Source organism: Phycomyces blakesleeanus, assembly GCF_001638985.1.
Source record: "Phycomyces blakesleeanus NRRL 1555(-) unplaced genomic scaffold PHYBLscaffold_2, whole genome shotgun sequence".
NCBI lineage: Eukaryota > Fungi > Mucoromycota > Mucoromycetes > Mucorales > Phycomycetaceae > Phycomyces > Phycomyces blakesleeanus.
Window position 1 is genome coordinate 2,502,381 of NW_017265135.1, and position 26,207 is coordinate 2,528,587.

Here is a 26,207-nt window from a genome sequence, read left to right on the forward strand (position 1 = left end):
TAGCCAAGAGAAAGAGAGAAGTATTATAGAGGATTTTAGTCTGGTTGTAATTTGTCGTATATCTAGCTTAAGATTAAAAGTTTCATTTATACATTTATATATATTCAAATGATCTTATTCAACAATAGTTTGTTCTACTGCCTTATGAATAAGTAAATGATCGCCAATTCTTTTTAGAGAAAAGATCTTCTCAGGGGAATGTATCATTCCAATACAGTCAAGATTTATCAAAATTGGACCCCACACTATGTCTCCCATCAATGACAGTAAAACTGCACCAGACCCTAAAAGTCGCAAAGCATAGCCTATTTTATTTTTCAAAATTATATACAAGTGTGGATTAGAAAAGAATGGCTTTAGTTAAATACATTATTCATTATCTTAAAACGTTTTGTAAGATAAATTGTGATATCATACAAAAGGCCAACCATTTACTTTTTTTTATCTTGCTTAATAAGCTGTTACACTTAAGGTTGTAAAAGCTGGGAAAGAATTCCGTATAAATCGACATCTAGGAAAAGAAATCCAAAATAATAAAAATCTGACCTAGCTACGAAAAAGTACTGAAATTGCCAAAAGATTACACTTGCGGTAGTGACACGTTGTGTTGTGAGGTTGCTGGCCTCAATAACCAGTGTTGGACACTGACGTAAATTCTTTTTGGTAGCCCGGAGGCGATCATGGACTTTGTCCGAGACTATTTTCCTTCTTTGCTTTTTCCCTTTCCCCTTTACCAAAGAAAAAAGTGAGGTGACTTTTCTTTTTCTCGCTGACAAGAAACCACAATAAATATGAGCTTTATCTTACAAAAAAAAATCCCCTTTTCCCATTTAATTTGAGTTGTCGGGAAAAGTGACGGGAAAATTGTAACTGCCATGAATTGTCCATTTTTATTTTTATTATTATCCTTCTTCTTCTTCTTCTACTACTACTACTACTATTGCTGTTAATATTAATATAATTTTCAATGTCTGGTAATAACTCATTATTAAAGCTAAAAAAAATGCACGCATATATCATAAGTACCAGCTTTATTTTGTTCTAGATTCTGTTGTCCGAGTAGGAATTGGTTGCTTTGTAACGTGTGTATTTGAGGATGGAATGAAAATTCTGGTTGGACAGAGAAAAGGATCACATGGTGCTGGTACCTGGCAACTTCCAGGGGGACATCTTGAATTTGGAGAGACATTTGAGGACTGTGCTGGACGTGAGGTTCTCGAGGAAACAAATCTCAAATTGAGTCAAATCGATTTCATTACGGCGGTCAATTCACGGATGCCAGCCGAGAAAAAACACTATGTGACTTTATTTATGCATGGCAGAGTGACGCGTTCAGAAGCAGCCAATGTTAAAGTAATGGAGCCAGAGAAGCTTGAAGGAGAGTGGCATTGGATGACGTGGGATGAGTTGTGCCAGAAAAAGCCACTGTTTATTCCCCTCGCCCTTTTTGTAGACTTTAACTCACTTCCAGAAGTCTTAGAGAGGAAGTAGTGGTTTTTCACGTGACCTAAATAAACGACGTCACTATAATAAAGCGAAATGATTGGATGCCAGCTTTTTTTTTTTACATTGAGTGAGCTGTATGGGTTTTTTTTTTCTCCTACCCAGACGATAACAGCCCCAAAGGAATCTTTTCTCTTTATTATTATTATTTTTTAAATTTTTACAACGATTGATTCTTCCTTGATATTGACCCTGCAGACCCTTCTGAACTTGCACAGTATGAACACGCAAGAACCAGCTTCCACAGTCGCCAGCTCGTCTACCGCCACCCCCGCTCCCGCCGACCCTCCCTCTACTGTGACTAGTAGTAGTCCCACACCGTCCTCCTCGGCATTCCAGCCCTATCAGCAATTACACGAAGCTATGCTAGCTGCTGTCAACAGTCACGGCGTTACTTCTCTTTCACATGAAGGACTACTAGCTGCTGCGGCGGCAGCTGCTGCACATGCTCACGCACATCACACCAACACACAGAACGATCACCAGCAAGGACCGGTAGACTACGCAAAGAAAGATAGCATCCGGGTCGCTAATCGTGAACGAAAGAAGAAGTGGCGTCTACACAACGAAGAGAGAAGTAAGTTTTGCTTTTTTTATTTTATTTTATTTTTTATATAAGGCCATGGCGAAGAGAAAGGAAGGGAGAGAGGGAGAAGAAGAAAAAAGAAAGAGGAGAACATAAGAAGAACTGAATGAATGAATGAATTAAGAAGATTGACACGCATGTGTGCATGTGCGTGTGTTTTTTTTTGCTTTTTGCTTTTTTTTTTTGCTTTTAAAAATTGTAGATAAAGATAATGATCTGCGATGTCGTGTCAATAAAAGGGCCAATAAATTATTTGGTCCATTAGAACACGATGCGAAGACTCTTTGGGTTAATGAAGAGTTTGAAAAAAGACGACAAAAACGAATGGAGAAGGAACGCCGGAAGAACATTGTGGATAACGTGCTGAGTGTGCCAGGCCAGTCGATGCCGATCGGCCTCCCCGGAAGCACTCCGCCTACCACATTCTATCCGCCAGTGTCAATCGATCCTGATTCTGCAGCCAAAATACTTGGATTTCCTTCTGATCTTCAGCGACAATTATTGGAACAATTAAATAATAGTATGATGGTGAGTAAAATGAATAATTATATCGAATAATAAAAACAGACAGCCACCCACAAATATATATATATGTATATATATATATGTGTGTGTGTGTCTGTCTGTCTGTCTGTATTATATTAATCTACAGGACAAGAAGAAAGATGAAAAACAATTATTATTATCTTTTGGTGTTTCTTCTGTTGTTTTTATTATTATTATTATTTTCCTTTATATTAACTATTTACTCGGACAATAATTAGGCTCTCACAAATGCCAAATTACCAACGCCTCCAGTCGAGTACCCATCTGAATCACTTCAACCTGACACAGATATCAAGCCCGATCTTGCCACAACCGAACAAGCCCTATCCTCTCTTGCTGCCGAACTCTCCTCCAACACAATTATGCCTACAGAAAAGAAAGAGGAGACCGAGAAAGAAGGTTCAAGCGAGAAGAAGGCAGAGTACCCCATGGACGCCGTATTGACTCTAATGCAGCTTAATGCAGGATGGCGGCAGTGATTATTATTATTATCATAATAATAATAAAAAAAATAAGAACAAAATAACCCTCTAAACCCTCAAAATACAAATGCAAATCAATCAACCAAATCCAATCAATCCTACCAAACTCAACCCAATCCAAATCCAAATCCAAATCCAATTCCAATTCAATCCAACCCAATCCAATCAATCAGTCAGTCAATAAAAATATGAAAAATAAAAATAAAAATCAAAAAAAAATAAAAATATATAGTACAAATCCAACAATAAATTTTATTTTTTGTTTTCCTGACTCGGGTTGAAAAGCGACTGTGATGTCAGCGAGGGCTATATAAAAGAGCGAAAGGGAGAACATGCATCTCCCTTCTTTGCCAAGTCTCTCCGTCAAACCCCATCCACACGTCATGAGAACTACGCTGTTTGTCGCCGGCTTCGGTTCCAGAACAAGGGCAAGAGATCTTGCCTACGAGTTTGAAAGGTACATTTCAACATCACGCGCAGAAGAGCATTCCTACACACCATGACGCCACGAACGCTGCCGTCGAACCCTTGTTTGTAACGCACACGCGGACGTGGACGAGAGGGGATACGATAGAGCAGAACGTGTGCCAACGGGACGGGACGTTGCTTTCGACGATACAAAAAAGACCCTTCACACCTACTACATTCTTTATGATCCTGACGACTAACGAACTCATTTTATTCGTCACCGTGAAGATATGGCCGTCTGGTACGCTGTGACATCCCGGCCCCAAAGAGCTTTTCATCCAAGCCGTAAGTCACCCTACCCATTGCGAAACGTACTCATCGTCTGTTTAGATATGCGTTTGTAGAATTTGAAGATCCTCGTGATGCAGAAGATGCATTCAATGAGATGCATGGTCGACGTCTAGATGGCTACACCATCAGTGTCCAGGTAGGACAAATCCTCGCCCCTCTTTCCTCGCCCCTCCTTTCCTCCTTCCTTTCCATTTCTATTAAACGCGTCTTTTTCTTTTCTTTTCTTTTCTTTTCTTTTCTTTCTTTCTTATTTTTCTTACTTTTAAAAGTGGGCACGCAACGCGCCAAGTGCGTCGTGGCGTTACGACCGCTCTCCTCGTCGCAGAAGATCGATGTCTCCCCGTCGTCCTTCTGAACGACGCGTGTCGTATGGTCGTAGTCACAGTCGGTCCCGCAGCCCCTTCCGACCCCCGCCTGGCCCTGGACGCTCTCCTTCACCTCCGCGCGGCCGTTCTCCTCCTCCAGCTGCTTACGACCGTCGTTACGACTCTCGCTCGCGCTCACCTCCCCCACGTCTTCCAGATGGACGTTATCCCCCAGAACCCATCCCAGAGTCTCGCTCGCGTTCGCCAGCTCACCCTTCACGCTCTGTATCGCCAAAGATTAAGCTTTCCCCAAAGTCTCGCTCCAGAAGTCCTGAGCATTAAGAGAAAAATTGCAACCCCCAAATAAGAAAGAAAGAGAGAAAACAAAGAGAGAGAGAGAGAGAGAGAGAACGAAATAGAAAGAGAGAGAAAGAGAGAGAGAGGCAGAGAGGCAGAGAGGTAGAGACAGCTTACAAAGACCTCCCTCTTTTTTCTTTCTTCCTTTCTTTTCTTTTTTACTTTACTTTTTACTTCTTTTTTTTTTACAAAATCTGCTCTCATTTTCTCTCAAAGCTTTCTTCTTCTTCTATATTTAAAGAAGTGTTCCTATCCCCCGTCTCCCCCTCTTTCCCCCTCTTGTCAATTTCAATTTCAATTTCAATTCAATTCAATTCAATTCAACTCAATTCAATTCAAACCAAACCAAACCAAACCAAATTAAAGCAAAGCAAAGCAAAGCAAAACATAGCAAAAACAAAACAAAAATTGAATATAATCACGCTGTCGGCTCCAATGTATCACAATCTTCTGGCATATACAATCATTTTATTTTATTTTTATTATTTTTATTGTATGTATTATTATTATTATATTATATTCAGGTTAGTCTGTGGTTCGCCCATGTAGTGCCAGTACCTGCTGTAGTCGTTGAACAAAAGGTCTTGTACGTGCAATAGCGTGCACCGGTGTCTGTAACACGACTTTTACTAATTTTTCCAGTCCGTCCAGAGCAATTGTTTTAAGTGGACCTTCGACATGATACAATAGAATATCACTTGCTTGCCGAAGTTCATGAACACAAGGTCTAAAGTAGCAATCAATGTGTGGCAGCCAGGCTTCAAATAGATCGACAATGGCAAGGGCTGCGTCTGTGCATCGCTTATCTGAAATCGGAGCTGGCAAATATGTTTGATGGAGAAGAATCCAAAGTCCTTGGTATTTGATCCGATGTACGTATTGGCACCGCAGATTCCATACTGAGTCAGTCGCTTCAAGAGGCGGTAATGATACTCCGAATGCTGTCAAACGATGTTCAATGTCGGCAATAGCGTCATATGGAATTTGTTCTACACTGCTGTCAAAGCAGGTCTTGCGGATAGTACGAGTAATTGCACAAGCTTGGTATTCTAGCCATTGAAACAAGTGCTGATGCGCATCACCATTAAAAGGAAATGGACCCTGTGAAAGTATGCTGGATATTTCTGGCTCATCTGGACGTACTTCATAGGGTCGAGAATGCAAGTGAGACGCAGCTGTGTCGAGAAAATAAAGCAACCAAAGTACAGATCGGCCATACTCTTCCACTTCTACTACTGGAAGATTGCCTGCTTCTGCTTTTGCTGCACGCTCAATACCTTTGGGGCTGTACAGTTGGAGTGCGGCTGCCATCCGCACAGCAATTCCAGAGTAGATGTAGAGTACGGCTGTTTGACCACTCTCAAGGTGATAAAGCACTAGATTACATGCTGCGTGACATGCCACTAGCGTAGGTGGCTCAAAATACAAAGTAGACAACAGATGTTTGGCATAAGCATAGTATTGACTTGCCAGCCGGCGACTTCCGGCTTTGGTCATCGGCATCGATGTAAACACCTTTGGGTGCCATGTGTAAGCATGCGTCACCATCTGACATATGATCGATGCATACAAAAACTGATCCGCTGCAGGCATCGTTTCTGGGTTAAATTCCATTAGCCTATTCATATACAATTTCTGAAATGGCTGTAATCCTCCATGTAGTAAGCAGGTTGAATACAGTTCCAGTAGTGACTTGACAATTGACAAGGGCAATAGCGGTGGTAGGAGGCCATCAAGCTCAACATTCTCTGTAGACTGTGGGGAAGGTAGTAGACTAGTAAAATGCCCAAGTTTGACTGTAGGAAATATTGTTTTGTTACGCACTAACCAGCGTGGTTGCTGTCCATGTGTTCGTATACTTGGAGGAATTGACGGAATTGCATTGTCGAGTGCAAATCTGATTAATGCTGAGTATATTGATTCCACAGCTATCATGTGCGTCTCTATAGACAGACCCTGAGGATTACATTGTATACTCCACGATTGTAATGATGCGTTTTGAATGACTGGTGTTGCTGGTGGATGTTTTACTAGCATTTCAATAACACCAAACTCTGCCATCAAGCTGTGAATCTGATCTTCTAGTCCTGAAAACCGGTTTCTCAGGGCTGTACTTTCGAGATCCCCAGGAGTGTCTAAGTAATCACACTCAAGATCAGCAGCCAAGCATTCGTCGCATGAAGGACGTGTCCGTGAACATTTAGACCGCTGCTTGCGGCACCTGTGATCATGATGAGCAATGAGATCATTCCCAATCCAGAGCGCTCAGGCATCCTTGCCTTTGACACGACAGTGCAAGTCGAGCACGTCTTTTAATGGGCCGGTTATGAGCTGTTACCGCTGAGTCGACCCCCATCAACGGTAAAACAATAGTAATAAATAAATAAAAAAGGTTTGTGGAACAAAAAAAAAAGATGTATTTAAAAGAGAAAGAGAAAAAAAAAGAGAGATAGAATTGCTAAAGAACTTCTTCTACAAACCCCGCTTCTATTCTTTCAGGGTGATATAAATCTAACAATAAAAAAAAAAGTAAACGGATCTTCGTCATAAGAAGAAAAGAATGAAAGTCTTCGGCTGTCAATAAATTCTACACAAGCTAGTGTGTACGAATGTCTGAGAAAACTCGTTTAAGGTCCTGCGAGTTTATAGGTTGCAGTCTAAATAAAGTATATCATACTTTATTAAATACCTTGGCCACACTGGGAAGATATGACTATAAATGTGTAAATGCTTAATGGATGAATTGTGAGCTGCCCTTTTTCTGTTACTTCTTCTTCTTCTTTGTTGGCCTCATTTAAGTACAAATGAAATTTTCAAACGTTATCAATCTTAGGTTTTGTAGAAGTGAATTGAAACATATATTCACATATATTTTTTTAAATATATATATGAGTATAAATGATTCAATGGTATGGTTGAGGAACAAAGAAAAACGCTTTTGTATAATATACATATTTTACATATATAGTACGTGTATCCAATATTAAACTTTATTAATATTAATATACTTGAGATATAATTCTTATCTAGTCCTACTGCTTTAATCCAATGTGGTTGTAATTATAGAATACATGTTTATTAATTGAATCGAAATCTCCCCCCTTTTTATTATCAAATTACACGATGATGTGATGTCCGATATATGCTGATGGCATGTACACATTATAGGAGAGGTACAAGTATCTAAGTACAAGTCAAGACTTTTGCTCTAGCACAAGACTAGGGGTAAATAAAGCAACTGTGACAGTTGGAATAAGTTCAACTAAGATCTACTTGTCCAAATATTATGATCATTCGACCAACAAGTTTTGATCTAACCATTAAATGCCAGTATAATTTTCTCCTATCCTTGCTCCCACATTGAAGCAAACTTGACTATTGATTAGTATAGCTAATATTTCTATGGAACTTATCTTATTTGCATTGATATAGACAACTGTCTAATTAAGTCAAAGTTAAATGTGCCTAGATATGTTTAAAGTATAATCGTTGGCTATTTAATATTTGCTCTTGGCGTATCATTCACTACTTGGTGACAACGGACCTCTTTAAAATAAACTAAAGACATTAATTATGCTGAGAATTATTATGTGTCATTAAAATGAATCACTCGCATGCACACTGACACATACACATACATAAACACAAACACAGAGAAATGTTTTGATTTTTACAAGAAAAATTAAGCAGAAAAAAATGTCCTGTAACATTTACTCACAGAATATACCAAGATCTACCGCATTAGTTCAATGATCCATATTTACCACGTGTGTAAATTTACATGGACTCCTCAAACTCATAATTTAGTAAAGCAGTTTCTATGTTTTTGGGGTTCTTTTTTTATTTACTTTATAGACTAGAGAGGCAGTGGATATATCTACACAAATGTAAAAGTAAGTATATCACTCATCTTTGTAAAAGAAAAATTGGTATAACAAGAGTGACTTTTGAAATAATGAAGGTACATTAAAGCATTCTTTTGAAGAATTGTTGATATAAATTAAATGGTCAAGCATGACACCGCCAGGACTGTGCGCTATGTTGTGTTGCAAACGCCTTCTCCATTTGGGATATCTACAAAGTCACAATGTGCTCTTTACGGCTCCTTTCCTTCTGTCCACTAACTACACAAAGAGCCCCAGAAACACCCCTCCCCCTCTTTTTTCATCTCCTGGGCCCCAAACCTCTCTACTACATTCTTTCCTCCCACTCGCGAGATGCTCAGAGATAATCGCAGTCGCAGTTTTCAGAGCCATGACCCCAGCTTTACAGTTCGTCTTTATCTCACTCGTTCACACATGCAATGTCTAGCTTCATCGGATATTAATCAAATCGACCTTTTTTTATTTTGCTTGAATTGCATTGTGGCTTTTCTAGACATCTGCACCAATGGATTCAGACGTAGAAGACCAACAGATTATGGATAAGATTAACGCACTTTGGTCTAACCATGGCAACGATTTTCATGGAACAGCCACTCTTGCTGAATGGATGCACTTCATCACCACTCAAGAGAAAGAGAACAATCTCGTTGTTCTTACAGACGAGCAAAAAATAGCTATTCAACCATTTTGCAATGCCAACCCTGAACTCGAGATGGAACCTAAAGATCTTGGAAATCTCTTGCGGGTCATCAATAGACGCCACAACGACGCTATTGACACTCGCTCTGCTGATCCCTCTGCCGACAGACATTCACCTCCACCTCTCCCTGTTTCTTCTACAAGCGCTACTCCTTTTGCATCTAGGCAACGATCGTCTAATCTCCTTAAGAATGGTCCAAGACGACTTCGCATGACTTCACTCAACCACAGACGTACAGACTATGATGCTGATAGACACCTGGATGAATTGAGCGACGACGACGACGACAATGGAAGCGAAAGCCACCCCTCTGTTTCTCCAGGGTCTTTTAATGCAAGTAGTGTGTACAATCCAAATAAACCCAAGTGATAATAGCTTTACTAACTTGTATCAAAACTAATATATATATATATATTATAATAATAATAATTTTGCTTTGACTTCAATAGAGTTTGCCAAAAGATATGGCTGTGTACCCTAACTATTCTTCTCCAGCTGCAATCCACCGCGGTGAACCATCCTATATACGTCTTGATCAAGATGATTGGGGATTAGATTCCGCTGCTCGACAGTATCCTCACACTAACTTAACACGTACAATGCAAAGAGATCTCACACCCTCAATGATTAATGGTCCAGAAGTAAGAGTAAAAAAAAGGAAAAATTGAATATAATTGAAATGGATAAAATTAAACGGAATGGTTTGTATGTGTGTGCAATTAGAACGAAAATCGCATGTCGCGATTATATCTGGCTGACTGCGAGCGAGAAAACAAAGATCTTAAACGACGCCTTCAAGAAAAAGTGAGAGAATTAGAAGAAGTAACGAGAGATTGCGATGACAGAATTACACAACTTCAAAGTGACTTTGATAATGTCCGGCAAGAAATGGCGATATACAAGGCAAGCATCTTGGAAAGTAAGAAACTTGAACAATACCACTTGGATCAAATTGCAACTGTAAGTGTTTTTATTTTATTTTATTAAGTATGCCCATTTTTGGATGAATTGATAACAAATGTGTGGCCTCTTTTAGCTTGAGAACAAAAATTCTCATTATTTGACCACCCAAAGTAGCCAAAAGCAACTAGTACAACAAACAAAGTCCCAGCTTGATGAAAAATGCTGTGAGTAGAGTTATATATATATGTACATCTGTGTAAACAAACCACTCTAAAACAAAGATATCTACAACTTATTTGAAACCTCGTATTAACAATACATCGTTTTTCCTTAGCTGAATTGGCAAAGACAAAGAATGAGCTTGTTGAAATACAAGAGCAGCTTATGCGCCTAGAAACCAAGTGGAAGAATGGACAGGAAGAAATAAGGGCACGTATACAAGAACGTGAAGAACTTTTAGAAATACAAAACAGGCTAGAAAACTCGCTCGAAGAAGAAGGCTTGCTTCAAAATAAATATGATGAAGTCCAGTCTGCAAATCAGATGCTTAAAGAAATCATTGATCGGCTCAAATTTGACTTGGACGAAGCTAGAAACAATGGACGTAATACATGTAGTCCGACACATGTAAGAGTAAGATAATTAGCTGTGTTGTCTTTATCTATGCTCATAAGCTTTACCGTAGACACTCAAATCAGAAATGGGTGGAGAATCACACTTCAACGACAGCAGTCATGACAATGACCATGAAACCTCAGCGGCTCTAGATGAAATTGTGCGTAGGATCAAAGGGACTGTGAATTAGAGCAACAACCAAGCCTTATTAACTCTGTTTTTTTTTTGTTTATGTACAGATGGATACAGAATGGCTTGCGACAGTGGAACAAGAGCGGAATAAGTGCAAAATGGAACTTGACGCAGGTAAAATAGAAGTAATGGTTAATTATCTCTTTGTGTTCCTCATATCAACCCGTGCCCAGTTCGGACCGAATTTGTAAAGACTGAACGTGAAAACCATGACTTGAAACAGAAGCTGGCAGTACTGGAAGCGCGTGAGATTCCTGGAGTATCTATTGACAAAGCCATTCAGAAAGACAATCCTGTAATACCGCATTCGCAACAGCATCATGAGACGCGTGACCCTTGCCCTCAGTGTGCCACTTATAATGCCAAACTGGAAGACAAGGCATGCAAATTGACAGATGAGATTGACCACCAAACAGTTACGTTAAGAAATATCATAACAAGTGTTATGGCGCACACAGATATTTTTAGTCGAAATCAAGCTCATAGCGGGGGACGTATATTTGTAACCAGTACCGTACACTTTGCAGTATATACTCTAGCATTGTACGGTGTGGTGCATGCTGCGGGGTCTCTGTGCAACGTTGCTTCTTCAAATCATCACACGGGCTATTACCCTGGAGGAATTCCTCCATTGGCATCACGCTTTTGGTTTATAGAATGGCTTGCAGGGTGGAAGCAGTGGATGCTCCTATCACTAGATGAGCCATACTCACGATTTTAACTGACAAAGCAACAAACACGTTCCATGTTTGAGCTTTAACGAAAGTAACAATTTTTCTTACTAAACCTAATAGCTTATTTCTGTAATTCCAACTACTCTCTCTCTATCTCTCTCTCTATCTCTCTCTCTCTAGAAACTAAAAGGCAAAAATATTGTAAATAACTTCATGAATTAAAAAGAAATCTCTTAGCCATGTGTTTTTATTGAAGCGTTACGTTGTGTGCAATACCTTAGACCATTCACAGCGATTTATGTAAACTCGCTGAACATGTAAATTTAAATAGAAGATTTAGATTTTTCATCCATAGTAGTTTGTCTAAATAAATGTTTTAACCATTTTTTTAGACAATTATTTAGCAGAAATCTAAATTTGGCGCCTTACTAAAACATGTGAGCAATAAGAATATGCGACTTCAGATTTAGATAAACTGCTAGGGATGCTCTAAATTATTTTATATAAATGTATATTTTTAGTTTGACTTAAATATTTTAATTACACAAACCACTGTGGATGCCCTAATATCACTACGGGAAAAAAAAAGGGTCTTCCGGGGGTTCACTGGGGGATTTCTCAGGATGTCGCCCAGGTGGGTGTTTTTCGCCTACCCATTTTTTCACCTCCTGCCTGTTATGGATTACCGTATAACTCCGCTCGTTAACAGATGTGAGGTTTTATTCATTAGAGAACCCGTTGGGATGTGATATTTTCAAAGACTGCTAAAAAAGAATTATTAGTGAAACCCAGTCAAAAAAAAAGAAAAACTCAACCACAGTTGATGAAAACATAAGTACTGTGACAAACATAAGAGAGATACATCTTAATAAACTTGGCTTTCCAAGACTTATTCTCTTAAGTAGATAGATAGAGAAGACTCTTGACTATATTAGATTTATGTTAGAAGGTGGAAAAATAAACTCAACTCTTAATAAAAACTTGGTGATGAAATGGAGTGAAAAACTAGAAAACTCCCAATTTTTCACCATTTCATCACTAAATGGCCTCCCTCAGTAAAATTTTACATCTTTTCATTGGAATTTCAATCGCCGCGTAAAGCAAAAGTGAGTGAAAATTTAGAATTTTCACTCGACAACGGGTTCTCTATTTACCAACACACATTTTTGTAACTTATATTTGACTTTTCATTGATATCTATATATGAAAGCTTTGATTTATAATTATCTTTTATTGGATATTATAATTTTCAGCTTAATCTTATATCTAAAACCATTGGTCACTTTACAAGTGTGGTATACACACCACAATTGAGTGAACAACAGACTCCACAACCAAACACTGGTTCCTTCTTGCTAATAAATCTAGCAAGTTAATAATTTCCAAAACTGTTACATACCAGGCACATGTACACTACATACTCATACAGTGTAAATCAACTATTACACAACAGAGATCTGAATTACAGAGACTTTAATAGAAACAGATATAAACAATATTATTTTGTCTCTTTAATAAATGATACTCTCACGGTATCTAATTTTCTATATATTGAGATACTAACCCATAAATAATCCTGAATATCTCAACAAGTAATATTAACTTAATTAGTTTTAATTTATATAGAGCTTGGATTATTAATAATTTTAATTGAATTAAAAACATATTTTTCTATAAATATTCTTATAAAGAAGTATTTTATTGACTGTTTAAATAGAAATTAATTTAAAAAAAATGATTTATTATATATAAGTTATACTGGCTAGATATCATTTTATTTACTACAGACTTTATTAATAGTTGATATTTTATTCTATAGTATTTACCAGACATAGAATTACAATCCACTGTTGCTTTTTACATTTTTTTCATAATTATCTGACTTTTGCAATAGATGTTTAGTTTTTGTATCATCTGGTAAAGTCTAGCATTTTTTCTAAGTAGACAGACATGTCTGATACACATCTAGTTTCTATACTCTTGAGAGATTGTACTCCAGTTTGAATATTCACTATGAATGAAATTGATGTGGCTGCCACTAATGGTAGTGGATATGCCACTAATTTATCTTAATTAACCAATCGATTTGATTTTAGATTTTGGTAAAAATATTAAAGAAAGGTGAAAAAGATAAAGTTGTATTTAAGTGCGAAATAACATAATACAAACGTCTTTTTTTTTACATGTATATCATATAGAGAGTATAATATCTTGATTTATTTATTTTTATTTAAAATCGTAAATTTTTTTTCGTCTCTGTCAAGATTGTTGTATATTGACAATACCACTAATCAATGTGGCAGACCAACTATCTTTTCCACTAATTTACCGGAAGTGCGGGATTTAAATTGATTTTTTTATATTTTATTTTGTTCAAATTTTTACTTTGCATTTATTTTTCCCTTTCATTGTAAATGAACATCATCTTGAAGTTATTTTTTAAGATAATGATGAATCTCTATAGCTACTTTATACATCTAATTTACACGACGTGCTCTCTTTTTTATTTTTACCTAGTTTAACCTACTAAAATAACAGTATATTTGACTTATTGACAAAACAAAAAGTTATTTTTTATTGCTTGTGAGAGGAGTAAGGCATATTCCTGCTACAATGACAGAGGCTCATGTTGGCTTTATCCTAACAAGAACAAATAAGACACCGAGTGCAACTGCAAGGATTAATGTACTGATCAACCATCTGTGGAAAAAGAAACAGGAGACGGATATCAATGTATTCTTAGAAGAGCAGAAGCTTATTTGACTGCAGTTCCATATGTATACAAGGCAATACCGACATATCATGCGTGAAGACGGCATTGTAGAGACAAACTGGGGAAGATTGAGTAGTTAACAAAAGCTGCAATACTCTTTGAGACTCGGGGAGTTAATCTTCTTGAATTACCAGTTCGCTCTATATAAATACAGGGGTCAATGGGCTGCTGCTCTTCTCCTTCAAGAAGTGATGAAGACTGAATGCCAAATAGAGAAATGGCAAATCGTACATATTAAGTTTAGTGTCGTGCAAGATATTTCATTAATACTTTTCTTTATTAAAAAAATTCGCAGGTAAAGTTGAGGAGAGAAGTTCAAGAAAAAGAGTTGAGGTATGTATAGATTGCTCAAATTTAAAGCTTAATACACTGACTAAACTATATTTTTAAAAGTAGCCTTGGTAGGGCAGAAAGTAGTGTGGCAGCCTCATAATCAAGAAGAAACATGCGGAGCCATCGTATTTAATTTTTTTTTTGGACTTGTGGTAATCCAGACATGTGGTATTTCAGGTACGAAACAATAGAAAATAATAAATTTGAGAATAGAGATGTATAGAAATACTTTGAGACTGTATATAAGTTCTTCTTTATTCATAAATAAAAAGCGTCCCTTTTTATAAGAAAACACAATCTGCTCTTGTCATTACTGTGGTATTTCAGGTACGAAACAATAGAAAAATAAAATATTTGATAATAGAGACGTATAGAAATACTTTGAGACTGTATATAAGTTGTCTTTATTCATAAATAAAAAGTGTCCCTTTTTATAAGAAAACACAATCTGCTCTTGTCATTACGTCTTAGTTTCTTAAGGCTTTCTTCCTTTACTATATTTGGTTATTAGAGTGTATTTACTGCTTAACTAGTGTCGGTGTTACAATTATGACATCAAGTCATAAATTGTACTTCTTTAGCTCTTAGCTATTCTTTTCTCTTTTACACTAGAGCTTTAGGACTTCCTACTAAATTAGCTCCATATCGATCTGACACAGTTTACCTGGCAGTATGATATAATTATCTTAACAATCTTTAAGATATTATCTACAGTACTAACTGTTGTGGTGGTTGAAGTTGAAGAAGTTTTTAAGAGGAAGAATTGAAGATTTGAGATTAGGAATGAAGATTCGTGAGAACTTGTGTAGGTTTTGTTTATTGAGAAAGGATTTTGTATCAAAGTTTGATCAGGCTCCTACACTGAACTACTACTGCTATTTATATTATTTTGGATCGGGAAAATTATATGACTGGGATTAGGTAATCAATCCTATCTGAGCCTTAATCAGAGCAATGTGATCTTGGGATAATTAGTGTATGATTAATTATATAAATGTGTGTAGTCCCAATGAAGTATTAACATCGAAAGTAAATGTGTTTATGAGTTATAATTATGCTTATAATAATCTACTGATGTATCCCATATTATGGTGATATCATCATATGAAGTATAATCACTATCATGCATACTAAACCTGTGTGTTAAATAATAAAGTAATTGGTAGACACCTTTGACTGGAATAGCTGAGGCCTTATATTATTTCCTTCAGACTTATTCTCAATTACAGCAGTAGTCAATACTCATTTACAACACTAACTGTAATAATTATTGGGCTGATTACTTAATTGTTTATATATATTTTATACTTGTTGTGGGGAGAAAATAAAGCAAAATATAATATAGACAAAAGAATTCGTGAGAACTTGTGTGGGTTGTTTATTTCAAAAGAAAAGTAAAGAATGATAAAAAAATTCCCTCTTTCTACACGGAACTATCTACTGATATTTATATGTTTTTCTAATTTGTAATTCAGTGTGTGCTTAAGTAATCTTTATCACGATGAGTCATCTTCCAGGAGTATTGCTCTTCTGGAAAGATTCGGAAAGACCAATTGTGTTGTGGGGAGAAAATAAAGCAAAATATAATATAGACGAAAGAATTCGTGAGAACTTGTGTAGGTTGTTTATTTCAAAAGAAAAGTAAAGAATGATAAAATTCGATTGTCTTTCTACACGGAACTATCTACTGATATTTATATGTTTTTCTAATTTGTAATTCAGTGTGTGCTTAAGTAATCTTTATCACGATGAGTCATCTTCCAGGAGTATTGTTCTTCTGGAAAGATCCGGAAAGACCAATTGATATGATACTTCTCCAGTCAGATCAGTCCAAGAGTTTTGGTAAAGAAGAGCATTTATGCTATTGGTAATATTTTAGTATTCCGACCCAGATACTCGGGTAATGTTTCATAATATTAGATAGTTGTAGTTGTAGTCTCTCAATTAAGTATTTGTATAATAAAAGAAATATGTAGATGAAATATAATGATGCCATATATATAATGTATATGTATTTGTATATCCCATGTCATGGTGATAATAATAAATAATCAATTATGTGTATGATGATCTGTGTATTAGATAATATCATAAAGGGAGATCCGTTTGACTGGAATAGCTGAGGATATTATTTTATCCTTCAGTCTTACTCTCAGATTCAGCAGTAATCAATACTCATTCACAACATTATCCTCCACCAGATTCAACAATACCTTTTGTTGATTCGGCAATAAAACATTTCATTTACTATTTCATTGTCTGGCCAATTGCTTATTTTATTATAGTCAATCATGCACATAATTTTTGTACTTTATGGAGATCTACACTGTAAACTCAGCTTTGTGGATTACGTGTTCATTTTTTGTTATTTTAATTTTTTGTTGCTCTTCTTTTGTGTAATCTTTCTTCTCTACTCAAAGTGGTAGGAAGTGTTCTTTTCTTGTGCTCATCGTTATTGTTACTTTTACCATTTAGTCTTGAAGTGTGAACTATTTTCTTTTTTGAGGATGCACTTTTGTTAATCAAGTCTTCAGCTCTCTCATTCTCTAAACGTTCCAACTCTCTAACTTTCTTCCAATATTTTTGTACAATTGTGGAATCGGTAAAGTCTTCAGCCTTTTGCCATGTATTAGCGCGTTCGCCATAGCCAGCCCATTTGACCAAATATTCTCGTTGACCAGCAGTACCACGATGATCTCGAATGTCTTCAACTTTGTAGAGCTCATTCTCAATTGTTGATTCATCGATGGTGACCATCTTGAGTTCTGAGGGTGTATAATTTTGGTGTAACAATTCACCTTGCTCATCCTTTAACTCATACGATCCTCCTTTATTCTTTCGAACCACTGTATATGGACCTTCATAAATAGGTGCCAATTTATTTGATCGATGTGGTAATCTGACCATAACGTGTGTTCCTTTGGGGATGTCGATTAGGATATTTTTGTGATCATATTTCTTTTTTAATTCCTCATTAATCCTTAACACACGTTCGTTAATGGCAGGGAATATAATATTTTTCATATGATCAATCTGCTTCTCTAGCTCATCAATTGTAACTGTGGCTTTTGGAAGAGAGTATTTATCTTTGTCACCATACTCATCAGGCACATTGACTCTGCGAGCATACATTAATGAAAACGGCGCACTTAGTGTTTTTTGAGGAATATGTCTATTGATACACAGCTGAACAATCGGTAGATAGTGACATCAGTCATTGCTGTTCGCTCTCATCATTTTACGTACAGTATTCTCTGCAATTTTTACACTGGCTTCGGCAATACCATTTCCTTGTGGGTGATATGCTGTCGAATATCTTCGATCAATCCCAAGCTCTTTAGATAGGCTTGACATTAAAGAGTTTCTAAATTCCAGACCATTGTCACTTTGCATTACTTTGGGAAAACCATAATCTCCAAAAATCTTTATCAATGCTTTAGCTATTGTTGTTGAGTTCTTGTTTGGCAGTGGTCTCAAGATAATGTACTTGGAGCATACATCAACCAGAACTAACATGTACGTGTGTCCATCCTCTGATACAGGGAATTCACCGCATAAGTCAATTGCAATATGATCAAATGGTCGGAATGCTACAACATTAGTCAATGGGTGATAGCCTTTCTTGCTAATATTGTGCTTCTGACATTCAGGGCAAGAACGAATAATCTCTTTAGCCTCTTCATATATATTAGTCCAGTGTAAGCCTTGTGAATGAAGATCATTCACTATAGCTTGACTTCCAAAGTGACCAAACGAATGTGCTTCTTTTAGTAAGCCATTACGCTTTTCTTCAGGAGGTGACATATAGTCGGACGACTCTGAAGCATTTTCGACGAGTTGCGTTGCAAGTACATTTAGCACTCTGTCTTTACTATATTTTTTCTTTTGAACAATAACTCTGTTTTTAGCTTGTAAGTCATTTGTTCTGATTTTTCTCAATCCATCATCCTCCACCAGCTTGTCACTATCCTCTGGAGGATACAAGCGGCTTAGCAAATCAGGTAGTTTATTCAACAAACCAGGAATATGGACCACTTTAAAATCAAAGTCAAGGAGTGTCTCAATCCAGCCAATCATCATCGGATTAGCGATTTTTTGAGTGTGGAGATAAATGAGTGCTCGATGATCAGTAAAAATTGTGAACTGTCGGCCCCACAGAAATGGACAGAATTTTTCAAGCGCCAAAACGACTGCATATAATTCTCTTTTAGTTGTGCTCCATCGTCGCTGCGATGGGCTTAAGGAAGTTGATACAAAGCTGATATATTTATCACGCCCTTGTTCATCTCGCTGAAACAATAAGCAAGCTGCTCCATAAAGGGATGCATCTGTGGCCACATACATTTCACGTGACATATCTGCGTAATGAAGAATTAAATCTTGGTGCAATATGTCTTTTAGTGCTTTAAAGCTTTTCGTCTGCTCATCTGTCCATTGACCAGACACATTCTTGGCATGACTCAAACGTGAAATAGGCTCAGCTACCTTCGAAATCATAGGAATATAATCTCTGAAGTAATTGATCAAACCCATGAATTGCTGAATCTGTTTCGCAGTTGTAGGAATAGGCCATTTGTCAACATTTGTCAACTTTCGCTTATCAACCTTGGTGCCTGTCTCATTGACGACAAAACCAAGCAATCTCACTGAATGTTGAAACCAGACACACTTTTCCGAGTTCAGAATCAACTTCGCGGATGACAATTTTTCAATAACTAATTTTACGTCTTTGACATGCTGTTCAAATGTTTCACTGGCAACAATACAATCATCAACAAAATTCTGTACACAGTCAATCTTATCAAATAAAGTAGCCATGACATGTTGAAATTGTGAAGTAAGCATCTTCAAGCCAAAACAGCCTTTAATAAAGCTATACTGTTGCCCATCTAAGTGAGTGAATGTCAGTTTGTGTACATCCTCAGGTGCAACTTTGAAACGATGATACGCATTGGATAAGTCGAGTGTGGTAAAGAATTTCTTTCCACTTAAGTTTTGAAATATTGTTTGAATTTTTGGAATTGGATAATTGAATGTGGGAGGTAGGATCTGATTTAACAATCGCACATCTAAACACACTCTATGACTGACAATCTCACCAGCTTTGTTTCTCTTTGGAACAAGCAACATTGGACTGTTGAAGGAAGTGTTGGTCTTGGACTTGACAATAGTTCCTGTCTCAAGCCATTCTTTTACTTGCTTGTCAAGTGTTGGTCTTAGAGCGTGCGGTATAGGATACTGCCGTCTGTAAGCCGTCGCACCTTCCTTAGTAGGTAAACGAATAATAGATTCTGATAAAGGACAATATGACTCAACGGGAATATTCTTATTTTCCTCCAGTGATGCTTTAATAGAGCTCATAAATTCTGCTCGTTGCTGTGCTGTGCCAGCTGGCGAATTATCAGGTTCAAACTTTTTCTCTTTATCAATATTTAGATTTTCATAAATGGCGGCATAGTCTTTTGCATTATCTGAATGGACATATTCTCCTTCAATATCATATGCAACATTAATTAATCCAATATTCATCTTTGCCAAAATATCTCTTCCAAGGAGGATATCAAAATTAAAACCCGTATTAAACTCTAACACCTCTGGTGCATGCTTAAAGGTGATGCCATTTATATATTTAAAATTTAAAGGATCAGTTTTTCCTAATCTCTTTGTACTACTATTCTTAGACAGAAAATTAAAGGAACCAATTGAAGAATTTATTTTTGTTATTTGTAAATTGTTATTTAAACATTTCAAATTTATAAACGTGCGGGAACTGCCTGTATCGATCATCCCGATTAACTTCTGGTTCTCTATTATGATTGGAGTTACAAGATTAAACGCATCATTAGCTTTAATTCTTCTCTCAATTCTGTCAAGTAGGTACTTACATTCAAATGATATTTCCTCCATGTCTTCATCTATCCTGTCCTGGATCGTCTTGAGCGTCTGCTCAGACTTATCCTTTGCGGGAGACTGGGATACCATGAGAATTGGCTCATTGTTCTTGCTTTTGCAGACATGACCATGGTAGTAGTTTTCACCACAACGTCTGCAAGGATTGCGACTGTTGGAACTACTGGCTTTGTTCTTGCGGTTGATCAAGGTAAAACACTTGCTGGACTCATGGGTCGGGTTTTTTCCATGGTGCGAGCAGAAAAATGTCTTCTCATGCTTGGTTATCTTGTTGGAATGGTGAAGCTTCTTTCTGGGATGTTCCTCGTTATTCTTCTCAGGTTGCCCACGGGAACCAGGAATCAATCGGGTCGCCTCAGCATAGAGCCTGTTGTCATCCCCAAGGATGTCTCTGCCGATCTGCGTGATCTGCTCTACAGTCCAATCACGCTTGGACTCCCCATTGGGACCAGAGCGGGCCATGGTAACTCTTACCAGTGTTTGCACTGATAAGGTCAGCGAGGCAAGGAAGCGATCAGCGATGCGAGCATCGTCTTTGGGTAAACCAGCATTGTAAACCGCACGGAGGAACTTCTTCGAGTAATCACCGATGGACTCAGTGTTCTTCATCATCATTGTAAAGACCTGGTCTGTGAATCGTCGAGACACCAAGCTGGAACCATGTCTTTTGTTGAAGCATGATTTCGCCGCCTTCCAATCAATACACTTCTTAAGATCCATCTCTACCCATCCGTCATCAGTGTGAGGCAGGCAAAGTGGGAGGAATTTCTTCCAAACTCTCTCGATGTCCAAGGAAGAAGACTCGATCACATTCTTGAAGGTACGTAGGAAATGTCCAACTGATTCAAAAACCTCTTCATTTGGGAAGGGCTTAATAATACTGGAGGCCAATTGGAATTTGGGAAGATCTCTTCTGTTGAGAGTCAACCCTCCTTCACGGCCAGCTCTCTCTGTGTTTGTACCAGGAGAGGCAAGCATCTCGCTGCACTTTTCAAGGCTAGTGATTGCCAATCTTGTGCGCTCGATCCTGCGGAGTGCATCATCAGCTGCTTGCTCATTGTTTGCTACATGAGCAGCGCTGAAGGCCTCGATGTGGTTGCCCAATTCAGCCTTGAGAACGGCCACACAGGAGGAAGCAGTTGCTACTTCTCTACCAACGGGAGGGGAACCAGAACCAGAAACGGAACCAAAACCAGGGGCAGCATCCGGAAAGAGGACGGGCTCACTCAAGTCAGAGAATAATTCATCCGCAGACATGGGGGACAAGGTAGCCTCCTCAGGAACAGGGGTCAAACCAGCGGGAAACAAGTCAGCAGGAGAGTTCATTGTAGTTCACGAAAAAAAATGTTGTGGGGAGAAAATAAAGCAAAATATAATATAGACGAAAGAATTCGTGAGAACTTGTGTAGGTTGTTTATTTCAAAAGAAAAGTAAAGAATGATAAAATTCGATTGTCTTTCTACACGGAACTATCTACTGATATTTATATGTTTTTCTAATTTGTAATTCAGTGTGTGCTTAAGTAATCTTTATCACGATGAGTCATCTTCCAGGAGTATTGTTCTTCTGGAAAGATCCGGAAAGACCAATTGATATGATACTTCTCCAGTCAGATCAGTCCAAGAGTTTTGGTAAAGAAGAGCATTTATGCTATTGGTAATATTTTAGTATTCCGACCCAGATACTCGGGTAATGTTTCATAATATTAGATAGTTGTAGTTGTAGTCTCTCAATTAAGTATTTGTATAATAAAAGAAATATGTAGATGAAATATAATGATGCCATATATATAATGTATATGTATTTGTATATCCCATGTCATGGTGATAATAATAAATAATCAATTATGTGTATGATGATCTGTGTATTAGATAATATCATAAAGGGAGATCCGTTTGACTGGAATAGCTGAGGATATTATTTTATCCTTCAGTCTTACTCTCAGATTCAGCAGTAATCAATACTCATTCACAACAAATTGATATGATACTTCTCCAGTCAGATCAGTCTAAGAGTTTTGGTAAAGAAGAGCATTTATGCTATTGGTAATATTTTAGTATTTCGACCCAGATACTTGGGTAATATTTCATAATATTAAATAGTTGTAGTTATAGTCTCTCAATTAAGTATTTGTATAATAAAAGAAATATGTAGATGAAATATAATGATGCCATATATATAATGTATATGTATTTGTATATCTTATGTCATGGTGATAATAATAAATAATCAAGTATGTGTATGATGATCTGTGTATTAGATAATATCATAAAGGGAGATCCATTTGACTGGAATAGCTGAGGATATTATTTTATCCTTCAGTCTTACTCTCAGATTCAGCAGTAATCAATACTCATTCACAATAATACTGATAAGATGATAGCTACTACACTATCCCAATATGAATATGTTCTTATATGTGATAAATCCTGAGGTATTCGGGATTGTTTATGAGTTAGTATCTCAATAATGGGAAGAGTAGATACTGTGAGAGTGTTATTTATTAAAAAGACCAAATAATATTGTTTATATCTGCTACTATTCAAATCCCTGTAATTCAAATCCCTGTTGTGTAATGGTTGGTTTACACTGTATGAGTGTGTAGTGTACGTGTGCCTGGTGTGTAACAGTTCCGGAGATTGTTAACTTGCCAGGTTCATTAGCAAGAAGGAACCAGTGTTTGGTTGTGGGGTCTGTTCTTCACTCAATTGTGGTGTGTATATCACAAATCCAACATCCGAGTGTCTGGATCACCACAGGTATCAAATGTGTCAGGTTGCAAAGAAGACATAGGCAATGACCTTTTACAATCTGGGGAGGGGATGCGCACAAGTTGGGGGCAAGTGGAGACTCCTTGCAGAAAATGAGAGAGAGTATCAATAAACAATGAATAAAGAAAGGGTGAAAGAATACTCCCTTGCAACACATCATGCCTTGGGGAGATATCACGGGATACCACATTTTTCAATACTACAGTAACAACAATGTCATTAAATAAGTTTTGAAGCAGCATTAGCAAGGGTTCAGACACAAAGGGCCTTAACATTTTCTATATGACCAGACAATTAACACTGTCATATGCAGCTTTAATATCCAGGAAGACAACAACTGAGGGGATAAGCACTTGCTCTTGCTTTGGGTCAGGGACAAAATACATTCTTATCAGTTCATGTAAACAAAGCGCCTGGTCTAGGGTTTCACAACTTGCACGAAATCCTCCCTGAGCTATGTCCAACTCTGGCATGGTCTGAAGGAGTTTCACAGCCAGATATCGCTCTAACAGCTTCCTAAACACCAAAGTCAGACTGATAGGCCTATAACTGCTGAGATCTACGTGCGCTCCTGTTGTATCTAACATAATTGTAGATTTAAATTAAAAGTACAGATACTCAATAAATATGTACATTGAGTTACCGACAACTAGTAATGATACTAAAAGATATACCTTCCCTTATATAAGGAAATTACATAAAGAACATACTAAGACAAATACTAAGACTCTAGTCAATAACACTAAAAACATAAGAACTAAATCATAGAAGATAATGGTAGATGTTGTAAATGAGTATTGACTACTGCTGTAATTGAGAATAAGTCTGAAGGACATAATATAAGGCCTCAGCTATTCCAGTCAAAGGTGTCTACCGATTACTTTATTATTTAACACACAGGTTTAGCATGCATGATAGTGATTATATTTCATATGATGATATCACCATAATATGGGATACATCAGTGGATTATTATAAGCATAATTATAACTCATAAACACATTTACTTTCGATGTTAATACTTCATTGGGACTACACACATTTATATAATTAATCATACATTAATTATCCCAAGATCACGTTGCTCTGATTAAGGCTCAGATAGGATCGATTACCTGACCCCAGTCATATAATTTTCCCAATCCAAAACAATATAAATAGCAGTAGTAGTTCAGTGTAGGAACCTGGTCAAACTTTGATACAAAATCTTTCTCAATAAACAAAACCTACACAAGTTCTCACGAATCTTCGTTCCTAATTTCAAATCTTGAATTCTTCCTCTTAAAAACTTCTTCAACTTCAACCACCACAACAGTAGAGAAACAGACATTATATGATATCATCATATCATCACCAAGCTAAATACAATGTCTATATAAATGCACAATACTAATAGCAATAGAACAGCATCTCTTTTCTGATTCTTTCACTTCTTCTAATAAAACAAAGTCTCACTGTACTCTCGTCTGCACTTGCTTTATTTTATATCTTATTTTTATCTCATACATAACAGCTCCTTTGTTCTTGTAAATATATACCACCTGTGCAGTTCTCTATGTAATAGGCGTCCACGACCATTTCCAACACAGAATGAACAGCTTATGGAGCAAGAGGCCAAGAGTTCTAACAAGAGGTTTGAGCATTTTTGCCCTAATGTGATCAATACCTGGTGCTTTTTGATTTGGCAGATTTCGAATAGCTTCTCTGACTTGTTCTACGTCCCATGGTACTTTCTTTTCCTCTTATGTGCCAGGTTTAAATGGCAAAACCGTTGGAGCAGTCCGTATTTCCGCAGATCCACCAAAAACGTTCTCAAGATAGTCGATCATGTTATTGCCAGCTTGTAGAGATCCTTCAGGTGCTGACAAGGTGATGGGAGAACGTCGCCACAGTCTCATCCTCCTTACAGCTCCATTTCCATGCTATTTTGAACTCTCTATTGTATGTGTTTCTACTTGCATGTATTCATGGCTTCTTGGTTTAGTGGTATAATTCTCGCTTAGGGTGCGAGAGGTCCCGGGTTCGATTCCCGGAGAAGCCCTTGAACTTGTCCCTGTGGGATAATTTTTTGTTTTTTGTCGTGCCCGATCTGGGTTGGTCTTCCTTTTACTATAACAAAGTCAAACTGTGTAATTGTCGTTCCTGATCTGGGATGGTCTTCCTTTTACTATAGCAAAGTCAAAAGGTCAAACCCACTGGGGATAGGAGAGTATATGTAAAATCGAAGAGAGGATAAAAGGTACTTTTTATTGATAGGAATTGAATTGTCTTATATAGTTTTCTAAACTAATACTGCGCATTATCCGCAGTAAACTATTATACTCTATTTAATTACAAGAGAAGTCCTTTTACTGCGGTTGATGCTCAGAAGATGTTACTGTGGTTAATCTTTACAAGACATTACTGCGGTTCGTTATCTATGAGGTATCTTTGACACACAGAACTGCTGCGGTCAATTATCCCGATTTCTCGGATTCATCAAAATAATGTCCGACATAATGAACAGCGGTCTTTAAGATGTGATAATATCCGTTTTAGGAAACGGAGTAGAAGAAGTAAGAGGAAGAAGAGTTGAGCTTGTGAAAGATGATGTTTATTGACGAGAATATGAAGCTATTTTATATGAAAAGACTACGGATATTGATGCAGACAGAATGATGAAGAGAGAGAGTATTTTATGCACTCGTATGTACCTTCTTGCAGTAGTCCTTTACTACTGCAAGTAGTGCATCTGTGACTCTCAGTCACAACAACTGTCAAGTCTCGATCTGGTATTTCTGTCAGAGTTGACATCGTAGATAGAAATCCTTAAGTCAGGTATCCAATTGGTTATTCCTTTTAACATATGCCGTCAATGTTATACTGATTGGTTCCCCTTTTTGTTAACCAAGACATATTATATCGCCTTCCATAA

At 37.2% G+C, this 26,207-nt stretch overlaps 9 protein-coding genes and 1 non-coding gene across 10 annotated transcripts; 7 read left to right on the top strand and 3 right to left on the bottom strand.

Moving 5' to 3' along the window:
* The first annotated feature begins 925 nt into the window (after positions 1-925).
* On the top strand, positions 926-1,558 carry PHYBLDRAFT_157367 (hypothetical protein). The gene is made up of 2 exons (XM_018433609.1): positions 926-974; positions 1,046-1,558. Exons 1-2 carry the CDS (start codon positions 968-970, stop codon positions 1,489-1,491), a joined length of 453 nt encoding a protein of 150 aa, XP_018297904.1. The 5' UTR covers positions 926-967; the 3' UTR covers positions 1,492-1,558.
* Positions 1,559-1,699: 141 nt separating this feature from the next.
* Positions 1,700-3,327, top strand: PHYBLDRAFT_184957 (hypothetical protein). Its single transcript, XM_018439006.1, has 3 exons — positions 1,700-2,080; positions 2,292-2,617; positions 2,854-3,327. The coding sequence occupies exons 1-3, from the start codon at positions 1,723-1,725 to the stop codon at positions 3,112-3,114; spliced, it is 945 nt and encodes a 314-aa protein (XP_018297905.1). The 5' UTR covers positions 1,700-1,722; the 3' UTR covers positions 3,115-3,327.
* Positions 3,328-3,500: 173 nt separating this feature from the next.
* PHYBLDRAFT_184958 (hypothetical protein) lies at positions 3,501-4,870 on the top strand (the record flags this gene model as incomplete). The annotated part of the gene is made up of 4 exons (XM_018439007.1): positions 3,501-3,574; positions 3,814-3,870; positions 3,916-4,012; positions 4,146-4,870. The coding sequence occupies 4 exons, from the start codon at positions 3,501-3,503 to the stop codon at positions 4,521-4,523; spliced, it is 606 nt and encodes a 201-aa protein (XP_018297906.1). The 3' UTR covers positions 4,524-4,870.
* A 193-nt stretch (positions 4,871-5,063) lies between these two features.
* On the bottom strand, positions 5,064-6,811 carry PHYBLDRAFT_139880 (fungal-specific transcription factor; the record flags this gene model as incomplete). Its single annotated transcript, XM_018430296.1, has 2 exons — positions 5,064-6,673; positions 6,745-6,811. The coding sequence occupies 2 exons, from the start codon at positions 6,809-6,811 to the stop codon at positions 5,064-5,066; spliced, it is 1,677 nt and encodes a 558-aa protein (XP_018297907.1).
* A 2,116-nt stretch (positions 6,812-8,927) lies between these two features.
* PHYBLDRAFT_184959 (hypothetical protein) lies at positions 8,928-11,748 on the top strand (the record flags this gene model as incomplete). The annotated part of the gene is made up of 8 exons (XM_018439008.1): positions 8,928-9,464; positions 9,572-9,763; positions 9,846-10,082; positions 10,159-10,249; positions 10,360-10,658; positions 10,711-10,800; positions 10,880-10,946; positions 11,006-11,748. 8 exons carry the CDS (start codon positions 8,928-8,930, stop codon positions 11,551-11,553), a joined length of 2,061 nt encoding a protein of 686 aa, XP_018297908.1. The 3' UTR covers positions 11,554-11,748.
* Positions 11,749-14,119: 2,371 nt separating this feature from the next.
* Positions 14,120-15,533, top strand: PHYBLDRAFT_162923 (hypothetical protein; the record flags this gene model as incomplete). The annotated part of the gene is made up of 6 exons (XM_018434707.1): positions 14,120-14,239; positions 14,575-14,612; positions 14,885-14,939; positions 15,084-15,181; positions 15,225-15,282; positions 15,351-15,533. 6 exons carry the CDS (start codon positions 14,120-14,122, stop codon positions 15,531-15,533), a joined length of 552 nt encoding a protein of 183 aa, XP_018297909.1.
* Positions 15,534-16,933: 1,400 nt separating this feature from the next.
* On the bottom strand, positions 16,934-21,089 carry PHYBLDRAFT_184960 (hypothetical protein; the record flags this gene model as incomplete). The annotated part of the gene is made up of 4 exons (XM_018439009.1): positions 20,498-21,089; positions 19,809-20,419; positions 17,603-17,798; positions 16,934-16,950 (listed from the first exon to the last, which is right to left on the bottom strand). The coding sequence occupies exons 2-4, from the start codon at positions 20,397-20,399 to the stop codon at positions 16,934-16,936; spliced, it is 804 nt and encodes a 267-aa protein (XP_018297910.1). The 5' UTR covers positions 20,400-20,419; positions 20,498-21,089.
* Positions 21,090-23,244: 2,155 nt separating this feature from the next.
* On the bottom strand, positions 23,245-23,880 carry PHYBLDRAFT_139883 (hypothetical protein; the record flags this gene model as incomplete). The annotated part of the gene is made up of 2 exons (XM_018430297.1): positions 23,245-23,492; positions 23,595-23,880. 2 exons carry the CDS (start codon positions 23,878-23,880, stop codon positions 23,245-23,247), a joined length of 534 nt encoding a protein of 177 aa, XP_018297911.1.
* A 1,240-nt stretch (positions 23,881-25,120) lies between these two features.
* Positions 25,121-25,338, top strand: PHYBLDRAFT_139884 (hypothetical protein; the record flags this gene model as incomplete). The annotated part of the gene is made up of 2 exons (XM_018430298.1): positions 25,121-25,234; positions 25,297-25,338. 2 exons carry the CDS (start codon positions 25,121-25,123, stop codon positions 25,336-25,338), a joined length of 156 nt encoding a protein of 51 aa, XP_018297912.1.
* On the top strand, positions 25,263-25,334 carry PHYBLDRAFT_t32. Its single transcript has one exon. It is a non-coding gene; the product is annotated as a tRNA-Pro (tRNA).
* Positions 25,339-26,207: the final 869 nt, after the last annotated feature.